The sequence below is a fragment of the Anolis sagrei genome, chromosome 4 (genome assembly GCF_037176765.1).
Source record: "Anolis sagrei isolate rAnoSag1 chromosome 4, rAnoSag1.mat, whole genome shotgun sequence".
Classification (NCBI taxonomy): Eukaryota; Metazoa; Chordata; class Lepidosauria; order Squamata; family Dactyloidae; genus Anolis; species Anolis sagrei.
This window is the reverse complement of record NC_090024.1, coordinates 228274226-228287840: the sequence shown is the minus strand read 5'-3', so window position 1 is coordinate 228287840 and position 13615 is coordinate 228274226. Positions and strand designations below refer to the sequence as shown.

Sequence of the window (13615 nt, the reverse complement as noted above, 5' to 3'; positions counted from 1 at the left end):
ATTCTCTTGCTAGGCTCCGCCCACTTCTCACTCTCTTGCCTGGTCTCCTTGGCAACGCCACTGTGGATACAACCAGTTAGCTCTAGCTTCAGCTACTGTTACCAACACAAACATATTCTAACAGTTAAACATATACACAGTATCAATAACTTCTGCACACCTAGGGGAGATAGAATGGTATATAAATAAAGTTTTATTATTATTTATTATTATTTCCTGGAATGCACAGCCAGCATGACCAATGATAAGGGAAAGTGGGAGCTAATATCCTAAGCATAGAGGTTCCCTACCCATGTTATGTTTCATTCTTTCATGTTCTGCATAACATTATGCAAAGACAAGATCTGAGATGCATTTGACTTACAAGTAATCCCAAGTTACAAGGGGTGTAATGGAAGTTTATGAAGAGTAGCTCCTACAGTGCCAAAAAAGTCTGAACTCTCACTAAAGCCAAAATGACTAAACTAAGGCTATCATATTTTGGACACATCACAAGACGTATTATTCTTGTGTGACTGTCATGGGGTTTACTTGGCAAAATTTATTCAAAGAGGGTTTGCCTTTACCTTCCTCCAATGTCACATGAACAAGGTCACCCAATGGGTTTCTATGGCCAAATGGGGAATCTAGCCCCGGTGCCCCAATGTCTGAATCCAACACTCAAAACACTATAATGCAGTGGTTCTCAACCTGTGGGTCCCCAGGTGTTTTGGCCTACAAATCCCAGAAATCCCAGCCAGTTTAGCAGCTGTTACAGATTTCTGGGAGTTGAAGGCCAAAACATCTAGGGACCCACAGGTTGAGAACCACTGCTATATTGCCTTATAAGCAATATGACTCACTGAAAATGGCAAACCAAGTAGACCACAACACAAATGAACTGACTTAGGAAACAAAGCAACAGCCTGAATTTGCAAGGTCTGATCATTATGGTTCCTGGAGGTTTCGCATTCACAAAACATACAAACAAGGCACTCACCATGACAATGCTGTGAATGCCAGCAGCTCTGCTAACAATTTTTCATCTTTACCAGTAATAGGTCTTTTGCAATCCTAAGAGGTCTTGAAACAGGCCAAGTTATGCCAAAAATACAGTATAATACAACTCTAAGCTCATGACAGTGTATAGAAGTTGAGATAATTCATCTCTTGTCCCAACCATATTAAGAATTCCAGATAAACACCAAAGAAATAGGGAAGGTGTGCAAATGTCATTACCATCGTCATCATCTTATTTGCAAATCAATAACTTCAATAATTCTGACCTTGCAAATCTTGCATTCACTGTAACACTACATGTTAAACATTTGGATGGCTGACAACCCAGAAAGTAGAAAACATAAACATAAATTGAAAGTTCACTTGCATAATCACAATTCCACGCCACTTTATTCACACTAGTGAATACCTGCCGCCTAACAACATGTGTACCTGTCCTGACCCATCTTGGGTCATACCAACTTTGCAAACATTTATAGGATGATGACAATGAGTCAAGAGCCCATTAATTCTTTAAATAGTCTGCCCTCACTTACCAATAGTTGCAAGCTGGTCTGTAGTAAATGGACAGTCTGGAAGAAAGCCAACCCCCCAAAAAAGCATCCACTGTCACAGGATACTATGCACATGCCTTAAGCAAGCTTTGGGCACATGCAGGTGAAGCTGACCCTTTTTAAAACTGAGATTTCCCCCTGTTATTTCACAAGCTTCTTGACATGCTGAAATCAAATAGAGGAAGCTTTCCCACTCACTTTTAACTCAGTTTACAACAAATCTCTCATTTATTTATTTTTTCTTATGCAGGTCTGCTAAAGCATGTGGGGATCAGTAAAACACACCTATATACAGAAATTGGAAAGTTCAATATTAGGATATGATACTTCCTTATGGAACAATCTGTGAAATACATCCAGATACAATTGACATAACTGCTTGCCTGGAAAAAAAGTCAAAAGCCTTCAACCTTGCCTGAGGTTGTCCTCTTTCAATAACTACAATCTCCAAAGTAAACAAACTAGGATGTCAAGTGAATGCTAGCGGTGTTATTGGTTTTGCAACACCTTCACTCCCTGCATACAAAACAGATACAAATGCACAAATTCGGTCATAACCTCATTATCACTTAAGTAATGCCTCACAGCGCAGAACACAGCCTCTGCTATTCTGAAAGCAGAACAAAGCATGAAAGGATGGCAAGAGCTTGCAAAAATCTCAGGCTGAGAGCCCTTGAGTGTGGTGGAGTCATCTTCTCTGGAGGTTTTTGAAAAAAAAAGGCTGGATGGCCATCCAGAGTTCTTTGATTGTATTATTGCCTACTTGTGAGCTGCTCTGAGTCCCCTTCTGGGTGAGAAGGGCAAGGTATAAATATCTCTACACATAATAAAAGTGAAAATGTGTGTATGTGGTGGAGGTGTCCACTTACATAGATAGCCTCTGGCCTCCACAAACAGGCTATAGTTCCAAGTGTTGAGAAGCCTCCAAAGGCACTCCCTCAACTGACATTGCAGGTTATAGTGAACGCCATGGACATGTAGCCTAACTCCTTCCAATATCCTCCCCAAACACCAAACACCCAAGGAATGCTTACATTCTATAAATCCCAGCAACTACAACTCCCAAATGACAAAACCAACCCCCCCCCAACCGCCCCCCCCCCCCAGTATTCAAATTTGGGCATATCGAGTATTTATGCCAAATTTGGCCCAGTGAATGAAAATACATCCTGCATATCAGATATTTATATTACGATTCGTAACAGTAGCAAAATTACAGTTACGAAAATAATTTTATGGTTGGAGGTCACCACAACATGAGGAACTGTATTAAGGGGTCGAGACATTAGGAAGGTTGACAACCACTGATATATAAGAAACATAAATGAATTTACCGTTTATACTTGAGTCCCATGTCCAAGATATCTCTTGGACATAGGGGGACAGGTACAATTCAAAACTCTCTTTCTGCCAAGCATTTTGGTTAAGGGATACTCAACCTGTACTATATTATTAATGCTACTTTGGAACTGTTATGTTCGTGGATCTCTTCGGAAGATCATGGTCAGAAGCTGAACTGGACACTTTTTGCTTCTTTCTTCTTTTAACCCTAGCTAAATGATATTATATGAAATGAAGGAAACATCTGACATATTATGGAACCATATTTGCTTATCTAGTGTTTATGTCATCCAACATCTTCTAATCTTAAACAAAATAATTTGAAAAAATTGTAAAATTTCCATTGTATGTAAAGGTGTAACAGTTATTCAGTTAAATATGAACTCTTCTATATAGCACACATCTGTATCTATAAAGGAAATCTTCTCTAATTTGCTTAAATGCAAATTAATGGGCCTATTCTAGAGCAGCTTACTGCAGAAGATAAAGCTTCCATAAAATACAGCTGTTTGAATACAGAACTCAATGTACAGTCAAAGAAAATTCTAAATTCCACCAATGGTGGAATTGAACCAAACTTGGCACACAGGACTCCCAAGACCAACAGAAAATACTGGAAGGCTTTGGTGGGCATTGAACTTGAGTTTTGGAGTTGTAGTTCACCTACATCCAGAGAGCACTGTGGACTTAAACAATGATGGATCAGGACTAAATTTGGCGCAAATACTCAATATGCCCAGATGTGAACACTAGTGAAGTTTGTGGGAAATAGACTTGACATTTGGGAGTTGTAGTTGCTGGGATGTATAGTTCACCTACAATCAAAGATCCCCTTGAACCCCAATAGAATTGGGCCAAACTACCCACGCAGAACCCCCATGACCAACAGAAAGTACTGTGTTTTCTGACGGTCTTTGGTGACCCCACCCCAGGGATCCCAACCCCCAGGTTGAGAAACACTGGTTTAAAGAAACACTGTGTTGTTATCAGTAAATTTTCAAACAACTCTCTCTTTAGCTTAAACCTTGGTACTTCACATGGTAAATGCTATTGATTGAGTCCCATTATCAGGAGAAAGGGGGGATATAAATGAATAAATCCATCATGATCTTGTGTTACAGCGGAAGGGCAGTTTCAGCAAACAGGCCAAGTGGCTACATGAATGGGCACAAATAAGCATTAGCAATGGCAGCACAGAAAAACCAGTACATTAATATTTCATATCCTAGGAAATTGCATTTCTGCGGTCAAGGTCAGGCAGAAAAATGGATAGAAGAAAGGGCCAGAACTCATCCAGTGACTTCTCTCGGTTTCACTAGGCCTTGATGGCAATTTAGGGTAGAGAAAGCAGCACTCTCAGGTGTACTTACTGTCATGAAAACCGAGCCCTGACCAAGATAGGCTGGGTGTGTCTGGATCCGCAAATGGGTTCGAGGGTCCCTTGTGAGCAAACCTTGTTTACTTCAATTGACTGACTGATGAGTCATGTATGGACAATATATCCAATTTCAATTTGTGACATTTATTTATAATCTCACGTTACACTGAGAGCTCTCCCACATATACACTGGGGCCATGGATGAAGAAGGTTCTAGTTCAGACTCATATAAATGAGCCCATTTGGAACCTTTTCCTACTCTTAAATCTATTTCTAACCATCAAATGTGGGTATATATGTGCATGCCTTCCAGCATAATCTTATCCACATTTTGCTCAAAAATATAAGATGTTAAATTCATTTGTCTCCCAAATAAGCATGCAGCATTAGCATTGAAACCAAAGTTTGCTAGCACAATATCTGCAACATCACTGCAATCTGAATATTTCTGATCAACCCATTGTAAATAAATAGGTGGGATGCTGCTGCCGACTATGACAACGTGACATTACCAGAAGCCCTGTCCAGCACAATTCTATCACTTTCTCAACACTTGATTACTCAAGTATAAGCCTAATACACACAAAAAAATCACTGAATGTGTTCAAGGCAACTCCCTCTTTAGACTCCAGTCTAAAAATAGCAGGTTTTGCCAGAACACATAAAGAGGAAGGGCAGCCAAAATGAAAGAGTGCAGTAGAGGGTTACTGAGATATCCAAATGGACTGGGAAAATGCTCTAAAGCAAAGATGGGCACAGTGTAGCCCAAGCATGGACAAACTTTAGCCCTCCAGGTCTTTTGGACTTCAACTCCCACTATTCCTAACAACCTACAGGCTATTGTCGAAGGCTTTCATGGCTGGAATCACTGAATTGTTGTAGGTTTTTTTCGGGCTATATGGCCATGTTCTAGAGGCATTCTCTCCTGACCTTTCACCTGCATCTATGGCAAGCATCCTCAGAAGTAGTGAGACCTCACTACTTCTGAGGATGCTTGCCATAGATGTGGGCAAAACGCCAGGAGAGAATGCCTCTAGAACAGTGGTTCTCAACCTGGGGTCCCCAGATGTTTTTGGCCTACAACTCCCAGAAATCCCAGCCAGTTTAACAGCTGTTAAAATCTCTGGGAGTTGAAGGTCAAAAACACCTGGGGACCCCAGGTTGAGAACCACTGCTCTAGAACATGGTCATATAGCCCGAAAAAACCCTACAACAACCCAGCCTACAGGCTGTTAGGAGTTATTGGAGCTGAAGTCCAAAAAACCTGAAGGGCCGAAGTTTGCCCATACCTGGTGTAGTCCTTCAAATGCTATTGGACTGTCATTACCGCTCAGATCTAATCATGTTAGGTTTTGTTGTTGTTTTTTTGTCATGTCAGGAGCGACTTGAGAAACTGCAAGTTGCTTCTGGTGTGAGAGAATTGGCCGTCTGCAAGGACGTTGCCCAGGGGATGCCCGGATGATTTGATGTTTTTATCATCCTTGTGGGAGGCTTCTCTCATGTCCCCGTATGAGGAGCTGGAGCTGATAGAGGGAGCTCATCCGCCTCTCCCCGGATTCGAACCTGCGACCTGTCAGTCTTCAGTTCTGCCAGCACAGGGGCTTAACTCACTGCGCCACTGGGGGCTCCAGTCATGTTAGTGAATAGAGAAAGAGATATAACTAGACTGCACCTCCCAGCATTCGTCTCTATGGTCATATTAGTGAATAGAGACGAATGCTGGAAGGTGCAGTCTAGTTATATCTAGAGCAGTAGTTCTCAACTTGTGGGTCACAAAATGTTTTGGCCTACAACTCCCAGAAATCCCAGTCCGTTTACCCGCTATTATGTTTTCTGGGAGTTTTAGGATTTCTGGGAGTTGAAGGCCAAAACATCTGGGGACCCACAGGTTGAGATACACTGACCTAGAGGGCTGTGCTTTGCCTATTATTATTATTATTATTATTATTATTATTATTAGTAGTAGTAGTAGTAGTAGTATCCTGCTCAAAGATGACTCAACACAGGATATAAATATATAATAATAATATGTATTTTGGAGCAATGGAGAGAAAACAAGGCAAGGAAGAAAGATTAGGTATGAAGGTGGGGTAGAGAACCAAGGTAGGAATTTTCCTTCCTCCTTTTTAATACTAGAAAGCAGGGTCATCCAATAAAGCTGAATGGTAGGAGATGTGGGACACCTAAAAAGAAGTGATTCTTCACAGTAGAATTCTTCAAAGATGTGCTGATGGCCACCAACTTGGCCAAAAAGGTTCTCACCTGTGAGTCCACAGGTGTTTTGGGCCTACAACTACCAGAAATCCCAGCCAGTTTACCAGCTGTTAGGATTTCTGGGAGTTGAAGGCCAAAACATCTGGGGACCCACAAGTTGAGAACCACTGACGTAGAGGGCTGTGCTTTGCCTATTATTATGATGAGTAGTAGTATCCTGCTCAAAGATGACTCAACATAGGATATATATACATATAATAATATGTATTTTGGAGCCATAGTGAGAAAACAAGACAAGGAAGAAAGATCAGGGGGGTGGAGAATGAAGATAGGAATTTTCCCTCCTCCTTTCTAATACTAGAAAGCAGGGCCATCCAATAAAGCTAAACGGTGGGAGATGCAGGTCACCTAAAAATAAGTGATTATTCACAGTAGAATTCTTCAAAGATGTGCTGATGGCTACCAACTTGGCCAAAAGGGGGTTAGAACAGTGGTTCTCAGCCTTTGGGTTCCCAGGTGTTTTGGGCCTACAGCTCTCAGAATTTCCAGCCAGTTTACCAGCTGTCACTACCTCTGAGGATGCTTGCCATAGATGCAGGCGAAACGTCAGGAGGGAATGCCTCTAGAACAGTGATTCTCAACCTGGGGTCCTACAACTCTCAGAAATCCCAGCCAATGTATCAGCTGTTAGGATTTCTGGGAGCTGAAAGCCAAGAACATCTGGGGACCCCAAGTTGAGAACCACTGCTCTAGAACATGGCCATATAGCCCGAAAAAACCTACAACAACCCCCAGTTTACCAGCTGTTAGGATTTCTGGGAGTTGAAGGCCAAAACATCTGGGGACCCACAGATTGAGAACCACTTGGTTAGAACAATTCATAGCAATTTACAGTCTATCTCCCCATGGCTATTTATGACTTCTAGTACCAGAGGAGGAGCCTCCAGTGGCACAATGGGTTAAACCAGGGGTCCTCAAACTAAGGCCCGGGGGCTGGATACGGCCCTCCAAGGTCATTTACCCAGCCCTCGCTCAGGGTCAATCTAAGTCTGAAACAACTTGAAAGGACACAACAACAATCCTATCTCATCAGCCAAAAGCAAGCCCACACTTCCCACTGAAATACTAATAAGTTTATATTTGTTAAAATTGTTCTTCATTTTAATTATTGTATTGTTTTTAAGTGTTTTTGCACTACAAATAAGATATGTGCAGTGTGCATAGGAATTCATTCATGTTTGTTTTCAAATTATAATCCGGCCCTCCAACAGTTTGAGGGACTGTGAGATAGCCCTCTGTTTAAGTAGTTTGAGGAGCCCTGGGTTAAACCCTTGTCTATCAAGGGCTAAACCCTTGTCAGGACTGCTGACCAATAGGTCAGCGGTTCGAATCAGGGGAGAGCGGGTTGAGCTCCCTCTGTCAGCTCCTGCTCCCTATGCAGGGACATGAGAGAAGCCTCCCACAAGGATGGTAAAACATCAAACATCCAGGCGTCCACTGAGCAAAGTCCTTGCAGATGGCTAATTCTCTCACACCAGAAACGACTTGCAGTTTCTCAAGTTGCCTCTGACATGGAAAAAAAAGTACCAGAGGAAGTACCTCTCAGTACTAAATTCTGAAAGATATAAGGAATGCTACTCCTATTTGTGGTCTATCCAAAGACACATGGTTGGCCACGGTAGGTAAAGGATTTTGGACTGGACTAGATACAGGCCTCTCTGGTCTAAGCAATGCTGTTTTGTTTTTGTTTTTTAAAGCTCTCTTTCTCTCTTTTAAAACCAGCAGTATACTTTGCACACTGGGCCAAAGGTCCCATAATCTGTTGCATCACCAGCAAAAACCTGTCCCACATGTTCCAGGCCACAGTACAATCTATGTATGCAATGTCTGATGGTTGCTGGATAACTGTCAAGCTGCAGTAGGGAATAACTGGAACATGGTTGAAAACTTGCCAGACAAAAGTGCCATGGGATCTCCTTCCTATTAAGCCTGCTTTGTTTTCCTGCTTGGAGCATCAAAAATCAAAAGGGCAGCTGAGATTCGGGCTTATCTAAGAGAAAACTTCACTGGATATTGTGGGATTTCTTAGGCCTGACTCCAACTCATCCATGAAACTCAATGAGGACTTGTTACATCGGAATTTCTTTAAATCCCCCAATAAAGTGGGTCTACTCTGGCAAATGGTGTAATGGGTTTAACCCTTGTGCCAGTAAGACTGCTGACCGAAAGGTTGACGGTTCAAATCCAGGGAGCGGGGTGAGCTCCCGCCTGTCAGCTCCAGCTTCCCATGCGGGGACATGAGAGAATTCCTAAACATGACTTTTATTGAACATGCCATTTCCAAACAATAAACAATGTTTATACTAAAATTATTTTATGCTTTGTCTGAATGTTTACATTTTATGTATGTCTTATGTTTAATGGTTTTAATTATTTTAAGTTCGTAGTAATTAGTTATTATGATTTCTTTGAGTACTGTATGATGGCATTGAATTTTTGCCATTAGAAAGTTGTAAACCGCCTTGAGTCCCCCCAGGGTTGAGAAAGGCGGTATATCAATACAGTAAATAATAAATTTACTGCCCTGGTGATGCAGTGGGTTAAACCACTGACCTTCCTGACTGAAAGTTTGGTGGTTTGAATCCGGGGAGCAGGGTGAGCTCCCGCTTTTAGGCTCAGCTTCTGCCAACCTAGCAGTTTGAATACATGCAAATGTGAGTAGATGACTAAGTACCACTTCTGCGGGAAGGTAACTGTGTGCCACGCAGTCATGCCGGCCACATGACCTTGGAGGTGTCTATGGACAATGCTGACTCTTTGGCTTAGCAATGGAGATGAGCATCACCCTCCACGCCCCCAGAGTCGGACTCAACTAGACTTAATGTCATATGTTTTCCCCTTAATATGAAGGAAATATTCATTTACCTTTTTACCTTAAATAAAAAAACTAGATTATGGGATCGTTAAAATATGAACCTGGAAGAATAAAAATGGAAATACACCAACTCTTCCCCGTCCCCCAAATAGTGCTTCTCTGACTTGAATGTCAACGGTTCGAATCTGCAAGACAGGGTGAGCTCTCGTCTGTCAGCTCCAGCTCTCCATGTGAGAACATAAGAGAAGCCTCCCAAGGATGGTAACACATCCAGGTGTCCCCTGGGCAATGTCCTAACAAATGGCCAATTCTCTCACACCAGGAGTGACTTGAACTTTCTCAAGTCGCTCCTGACATGGAAAAAAAAGTGGCCAATGGATTTAACCCATTTCCGTTTGGAGAATCCACGCCAAAATAGAAAGTCTAATAATGTGACACCATATCCATCAGATACCTAAATGAGCACCAAACAAAATGCTTTCAGCAGCCTTTAGCAAACTTGAGTAGAAAACACCCTTAGTGGAGATATTGGGGCTTACTTCTAAATAAGCATAACTGAGGTTGGACCTGTTATCTCAACCAACGGGAGAGAACAGAGTTGTCAGGAAACATTGTCATTGCAACATGGGTGGGTGGCTTCTTTCCTTGTATAACATGGACCTGGCAGCACGTCTCCACCAAAACATGGTTTGTGCAATACATAGCTTGGTTGGGGTCCATTGATTGTTTTCCCCTTAATATGAAGGAAATAATCACGCATTTTAGGCCCTTAAGATTTCCCTGAGGCTGCTTCTTCATAGTATCTAACATCACACAAGCGCAGCAGATTCCTATGCAACCCAACCCACCCACCCTGCAACCGTAAGGGATCCTGGGCACCTCAATCCTCAAAGGACTGCCCACAAACTAAGACCAAGAAACACAAGGGATGGAGAAAGAACCAGGCTTCGTCTGAAAGGGAGCTTTTCCAGGAAGGATTTTGCCTCCCCACCAAAGAAGAATGAAGGTGCAAATCCAAAGGAGAGACACTGAAGAGAAGGATGAAGGTGCAAACCCAAAGGAGAGACAGTACCTCCTTGATTCAGAGGAAAGGGGGATTGGACTGGAAGGCCCTTATGGTCCTTTCCAAAGTTTATGATGCATTATATGGAGAGTACAAACTCACAGGAGACCATATAATGCAGTGTTTCTCAACCATCCTAATGTCACAACCCCTTAATACAGTTCCTCATGTTGTGGTGACCCTCAACCATAACATTATTTTCGTAGCTACTTCATAACTGTAATTTTGCTACTGTCATGAATCGTCATGTAAATATCTGATATGCGGGATGTATTTCCATTCATTGAACCAAATTGAGCACAAATACCCGTTACACCCATATTTAAATACTGGTGGGATTGGAAGGGGGATTGATGTTGTCATATGGGAGATGTAGTTGCTGGGATTTATAGTTCACCTACAATCAAAGAGCATTCTGAACTCCATCAACGATGGAATTGAACCAAACTTGACACACTGAACTCCCATGACCAACAGAAAATACTGGAAGGGTTTGGTGAACATTGACCTTGCATTTGGGAGTTGTAGTTCACCTACATCCAGAGAGCACTGTAGACTCAAACAATGATGGATCAGGACCAAATTTGGCACGAATACTCAATATGCCCAAATGTGGACACTGGTGGAGTTTGGGGAAAATAAGACTGTGACATTTGGGAGTTGTAGTTGCTGGGATTTATAGTTCACCTACAATCAAAGAGAATTCCGAACCCCACCAATGATAGAATTGAACTAAACTTGATATACTGAACTCCCATAACCAACCGAAAACACTGGAAGGATTTGGTGGGCATTGTCCTTGAGTTTTGGAGTTATAGTTCAGCTACATCCAGAGAGCACTGTAGACTCAAACAATGATGGGATCAGGCCCAAATTTGGCATGAATACTCAATATGCCCATATGTGAACACTGGTAGAGTTTGGAGAAAATAACTTGACATTTGGTAATTGTACTTGCTGGGATTTATAGTTCACCTACAGCCAAAGAGAATTCTGAACCCCACCAATGATAGAATTGGGCCAAACTTCCCATAGGGAACCCCCATGACAAACAGAAAATACTGTGTTTCCTGATGGTCTTTGGCGACCCCTCTGACACCCCCTTGCGACCCTCTCCCAGGGGTCCCGACCCCCAGGTTGAGAAACACTGCATTATATGGAGAGTATAGATTCACAAGAGTCCATATAATGTATGGTATGGTGGTATGGCAGTGGAGATGAGGCCCAAGGCTTTGGTTCTCTAGAAGGAGGCTTCTGCTGTGTGCCATCCTCGCCCTCCTGGCCACCGCACCAACCCAAAGGAAGGAGAGATTGCGCAGCGGCTTTAAGCAGAGAGGGAGAGGAAAGAGGGCTGGGAAAGGAGGGAAAGGAGGGAGGGAAAGGTAGCTCAGGTCCCCCCCGTGCTTTTTCCACTAAGGACATTTTAGGAGGAGGGAGGGGAGGAGGAGGAGGGCGAGCCCCCGGAAAATGGCTGCCGCTGGAGCTGAGCCCTTTTTGGCACCGCAGCAAAGCGCGCCGCTGCCTCTCCTGCCTCCACCCCGGCGCATCGGATTATATCCTGGCCGATCTAGACAGATATCTTTCGGTTTAAGGGAGGGAGAAGCAAGGGAAGGGGCAAGAGGGGGAGCCAGGCTGTCCCCCGGCCGAAGGAGAAGCCCAAAAGGAGGAGGAAAAGGCGAGGAAGCAGCTCAGGTTAGGAAGGAAGCAGCCCCTCTCCAAGTTACCTTTGAATTTGAGCTCATGCTGCGGCTCCAGGCTCAGGACCTGCTCGGTTTTCGCCATGTTTCTTCTCCTCCTCCCCTTTCCTGCTGTTGCTGTTCCTTCCTCCTGCTGTTGCTTTTGCTCCTCCTCTTCCTCGGGAACCAAAAAAAAGATCTCTATATGCAGAGCTGTCTTTATTAATTATATATGTATAATATATAGGAAAAAAGCAAGAGTAAATCCCCTTTGCGCGCGCAGAGAGAGAAGCAGAACACAGGCGCGCATGCAAAAGGGGCGCGCGTTTTCGCCCTCCTTTTTGTGCAGGAAAGACGCCCTTTCCCCCTTCTTTTTTGGGGGGAAGGAAGGAGGAAAAAGAGAGAGACTTTTCCTTCTTCTCTTCTCTTTCTCACTCTCTCTCTTTTGGGCAGGGAAGGAGAGAGAAAGAGGCTGAGCCGGGCGCGCTCCCAGGGAAAGAGGGAAAGGCGCTGCTGTCCTGCGTTGCCCGGCCCAGGAAGGAAAGAAGGAAGGAAGGAAGGAGGGAAAGGAGGAGAGGAGGATGGGAGGGAGGGAGGACGCTGCAGCAAGGAGAGAAGGAAGGGAGGAGGAAAAAGAGGCGGGGCGAAGGGGAGCTGCAAGCTGACGTCTCCGGAGAAGGAGGAGGAGAAGGAGGAGAAGCAGCCAAGCCCACCTCCACCTCCTCCCTTTTCTCCCCAAGGAGGCTGCCCAGGAAGACAGGAGGAGGAGGAAGAAGCCGCGTTGATTGGATCTATTTAATTATTCATTGCCCTTATTTTTCACCCGCCTTTCTCCCCATAGAGAGACTCCAGCAAACCATCACAAAAGTGATTTAAAGATGTGATAACCAGGCATAGGCACACTTGGGCCCTCTAGGTATTTTGGACTTCAATTCCCACAATTCCGGCTAGGAATTGTGGGAGTTGAAGTCCAAAACACCTGGAGGGAAGGCCCAAGTGTGCCCATGCCTGGGCTAACCTAAAATATAATAATAATAATAATCTATATAAATAAAAATGTAATGAAACAAAGATGGCAGGGACCTAACAGAAGCTGAAGAGATCAAGAGAAGGTGGCGAGATTATACAGAAGATCTGTATAGGAAGGATAATAATATCGAGGATAGTTTTGACAGTGTGGTGAATGAATTAGAACCAGACATCCTGAGGAGTGAGGTTGAATGGGCCTTAAGAAGCATTGCTAACAACAAGGCAGCAGGAGACGACGGGATCCCAGCTGAACTGTTTAAAATCTTAAAAGATGATGCTTTCAAGGTGATGCATGCCATTTGCCAGCAAATATGGAAAACACAAGAATGGCCATCAGACTGGAAAAAATCAACTTATATCCCCATACCAAAAAAGGGAAATGCGAAAGACTGCTCCAACTTCCGTACAGTGGCCCTTACTTCTCATGCCAGTAAGGTAATGCTCAAGATCCTGCAAGGAAGACTCCAGCAATACATGGAGCGAGAG

The 13615-nt window shown here is 43.5% G+C and overlaps 1 protein-coding gene across 1 annotated transcript in view; it reads right to left on the bottom strand.

Moving 5' to 3' along the window:
• The window catches only part of VAPB (VAMP associated protein B and C), a 79663-nt gene extending 66931 nt beyond the window's left edge, over window positions 1–12732 (bottom strand). Inside the window, exon 1 of the mRNA XM_060772046.2 lies at window positions 12149–12732. Within this exon, the coding sequence (XP_060628029.1) occupies window positions 12149–12206 (58 nt within the window). The 5' untranslated portion in view covers window positions 12207–12732. The remainder of the gene's footprint in view (window positions 1–12148) is intronic.
• Window positions 12733–13615: the final 883 nt, after the last annotated feature.